The 3,178-nt window shown below is 45.0% G+C and overlaps 1 protein-coding gene across 1 annotated transcript; it reads right to left on the bottom strand.

The window, feature by feature from the left end:
* Positions 1-1,369: 1,369 nt before the first annotated feature.
* On the bottom strand, positions 1,370-2,350 carry LOC123232387 (mas-related G-protein coupled receptor member X4-like). Its single transcript, XM_044658815.1, has one exon. It carries the CDS (start codon positions 2,348-2,350, stop codon positions 1,370-1,372), a length of 981 nt encoding a protein of 326 aa, XP_044514750.1.
* Between the last annotated feature and the right edge of the window lie 828 nt (positions 2,351-3,178).

The raw sequence follows: 3,178 nt of genomic DNA on the forward strand, positions 1-3,178 counted from the left end.
TGAACTGCTTAGTTAGGTTGGTGGGGAGTCTTGGTTAAGACTTTCTATAGGAGAAGCTGCTTGAGTCAAGAAGCTCAGAGTTTTCAGAGGTGGAGTGGAGAATGGAGTACATCAAGGTTGGCATGGTCAAAGGTGCAGAGATGAGAGATGACAAGTTCTGGATGGGGCAGAGGGATTAGGCTTGTTGACTGGAACATAATGTGTGGAAGAATCAAAATATTCAATAAGGCTGGGAAATATAATCTGGATTCTTAATCATTTTAAAAACGAACACATGAAAAAACACCTGCAAGGAGGCAGAACCAAGATGGTAGAGGAAAGGTAAGGACTCACCCAACCCCTCTTGAATTTTCCTCCAAATGACTTTAAAATAACACCTTATTTATGATGGAAAGACTCTAAGACTGTGCATACCTTTTGATCCAGCAATACCACTACTAGATCTGTATCCCAAAGAGGTAAAAAGGACCTACTTCTACAAAAATAGTTATTCCAGCTCTTTTTGTAGTAGTAAAGAATTGGATATTCAGGTGATGTCTGTCTATTGGAGAATGGCTGAATAAGTATATGATTGTGATGAAATACTTTTGTGCTTTAAGAAGTGAGCAGGATGATTTTGGAAAAACCTGGAAAAGATCTACATAGACTGATTCAAAGTGATGTGAGCATAACCAAGAGAATGTTTTATAGGGTAACAGTTAATTTGTATGATGAACAACTGTGATAATTACTATAATAGTTATTCTTACCAATACAGTTATCCAAGAGTGTCCCAAGGACTCATGATGAAAAATACCATCAGCCCCCAGAAAAAGATCTGATGGCATCTGAATACAGACTGAAGAACTGGAAATAAGTAAATGTCTTGCCTCCAACTTTGGGGAAGGGTCTCATATCTAGTGGCGTTCTCTTGTTGAGGGCTTGGTTATATCTATCAAAGTGTTGATCATGTCACCTACTATGGGAAGAGCCAAGGAAACAGAAAATCAATAGTAGAACTTTGCAATGTCAGTCTGAGGAAAGTTGAGTGCCAGAGATACTCCATCACACTTCCTGCCTTGGTGACTTGATGCTGAAAGAAAAAGATGGAGGAAAGCACTCATCGAACCAAGTCTGACTTTATTTGGTGGGCAAGGAAAAGGAGTCAGAGGTTTACAGATGCCCCCAGTAGGAGCTGAGATCCCATGTTGTAAAATACACACTCTTTTATAGTTTCATATCTGTTCTCTTTTTAAATTTTATATATTTAACTTAGAATATTTTTCCATGGTTACATGTTCCATGTTCTTTCCCTTTCCTCCTCATGAAGCCAATGAGCAATTCCATGTCTGAGCATTAAATTCAATGTCTGAACAGCTTGTTCTTATCTTCAGGATAATTTATCCAGAGTGTTGGGGTGGGAAGTGTCCCTCACCCCAAACCCACCTTCCTGCTCCTCACCCAGAGCCCTCTGGAGGACCACCCTGAGGGGCTCCCTCCCTCTTCTACTCCAATGGCTGCCCAGGAAGAAGTAAATGAAAGGGTTTGCACTGCTGTTCACACAGGCCAGGAGTCTTGAGTGCGCATAAGACATTAAAGAGAAGATGTTGGAAAACCACATTGCATCAATAATCCCCAAGGGCAGGCCAAAGACCAGGAACAGGAGGACAGCGAGCAGGACCAGGAGGTAGAGTCTGGGTGGCCGTTGGCGCTGGGAGCTGCACTGGACCCTCAGCACCAGGGTCAGGCTGGAAATGCACAGCACACAGGTGAGGAGGGCGAACCACCCGAACTCGACTAAGGCCAGAGCATGGTGGAAAACGAAGACATGGTGATTCTCAAGGAAATAAAGAGCCACAAGTGTTCCCCAGAACAGGCTAGACAGAGCCCATAGGATAGCACACACAGCAACAGATGTGTGTTTTGGCCTGTGACATCTGTACCAAATGGGGAAGAGCACAGAGAGACAGCGCTCGGTGCTGATGGATGCCAGCAAGCTCAGACTCACCCAGTAAGGCAGGTTTAGGATGCAGGGCCCTAGCACGTCCAGGACAAAAGGGTTTAAATCTCCAACAATTTCCCACATACGCACCCCAAAGCAGGTACAAAGGAAGAGGGCATCAGACACAGCCAGGTTGAGGATGTAGACAGAGAAGGGGCTCCTCTGTATGTGGAAGCCCAGGAGCCACAGGACAATGCTGTTCCCCACCAGCCCCACCAGGGCAATGACCAGAGAGAAGATGTCCACCACGTAGTCAAAAACAAATGTTTCATATGCCTCAACCACAGGATGTAAACTTGAATTTGTACTGGTCTGCATTGTGATGTCAAGAACAGATTTCCACTGCTCAGGTGTGGTGAACACAGCCATGGTTGGTGGTTCCAGCCTCAGAAAGCTCAGCTCCTCTCAGTCGCCCTGGGGACACCAAGACATGGAAGTGGGTGAGACATTGTTCCAGAGTTATCAGTTCTAAGGTGGAAGGTAGAGTTTTGTTTTTTTTTTAAAAGGTAGAGAGGGGACACCTGGGTGACAGTAGATTGAGAGCCAGGATTATAGATGGGAGGTCCTAGGTTCAAATTTGGTGTTGTGAGGAACATTAGTTAGTAATTAATTAAGTATTAAGGTTGACCTAGCAGGAAGGGCTGGAGCATTCCAAGATGGAATGAAGGAGCAGGAATTAGGGGCTTGTGCTCTGAGAGAGACTCCATTAGTGGTTGGCACAAACTGTTGTTAGCCCTGGGAGATCTCAGGGTAAAGGACACCCTGCATCCTGATTTCCCTGGGATCCTGAGTGGTGGTGGTTTCTAACAAGTGGACAAGAACTACAGAGCAGCACCAAGGGGAGGAGGAGTTTGGGATCTGGTGGACAGCATCTCAAGCACACCCTCTCTACTTGGATACCTTGGACCACCTTGGCTTTTGACATCCTGTGATCATCTGTGGATTACCGTGAGAACCCCGAAGCCACCCTCAGCCCTTAGCTGTGCTGGTCAAGCCTGGCTGGAACCAGGTTTGAAGCATCCCTCCCAGTGACTCTTGTACTTCTCCTTTTACCCTGTCTGATTAGGTCACTAACATTAGAGTAGACAAGTCCTCCCCTTGCCCCTGTGATTTGCCCTTTAGGTTTTAAGTATAGAATTCCCTATCCCACCTTTATTTTAGTTAAACATAATTAAACCTGTTAAAATGTTTTACCTT

This window comes from Gracilinanus agilis, chromosome 1, assembly GCF_016433145.1.
Source record: "Gracilinanus agilis isolate LMUSP501 chromosome 1, AgileGrace, whole genome shotgun sequence".
NCBI lineage: Eukaryota > Metazoa > Chordata > Mammalia > Didelphimorphia > Didelphidae > Gracilinanus > Gracilinanus agilis.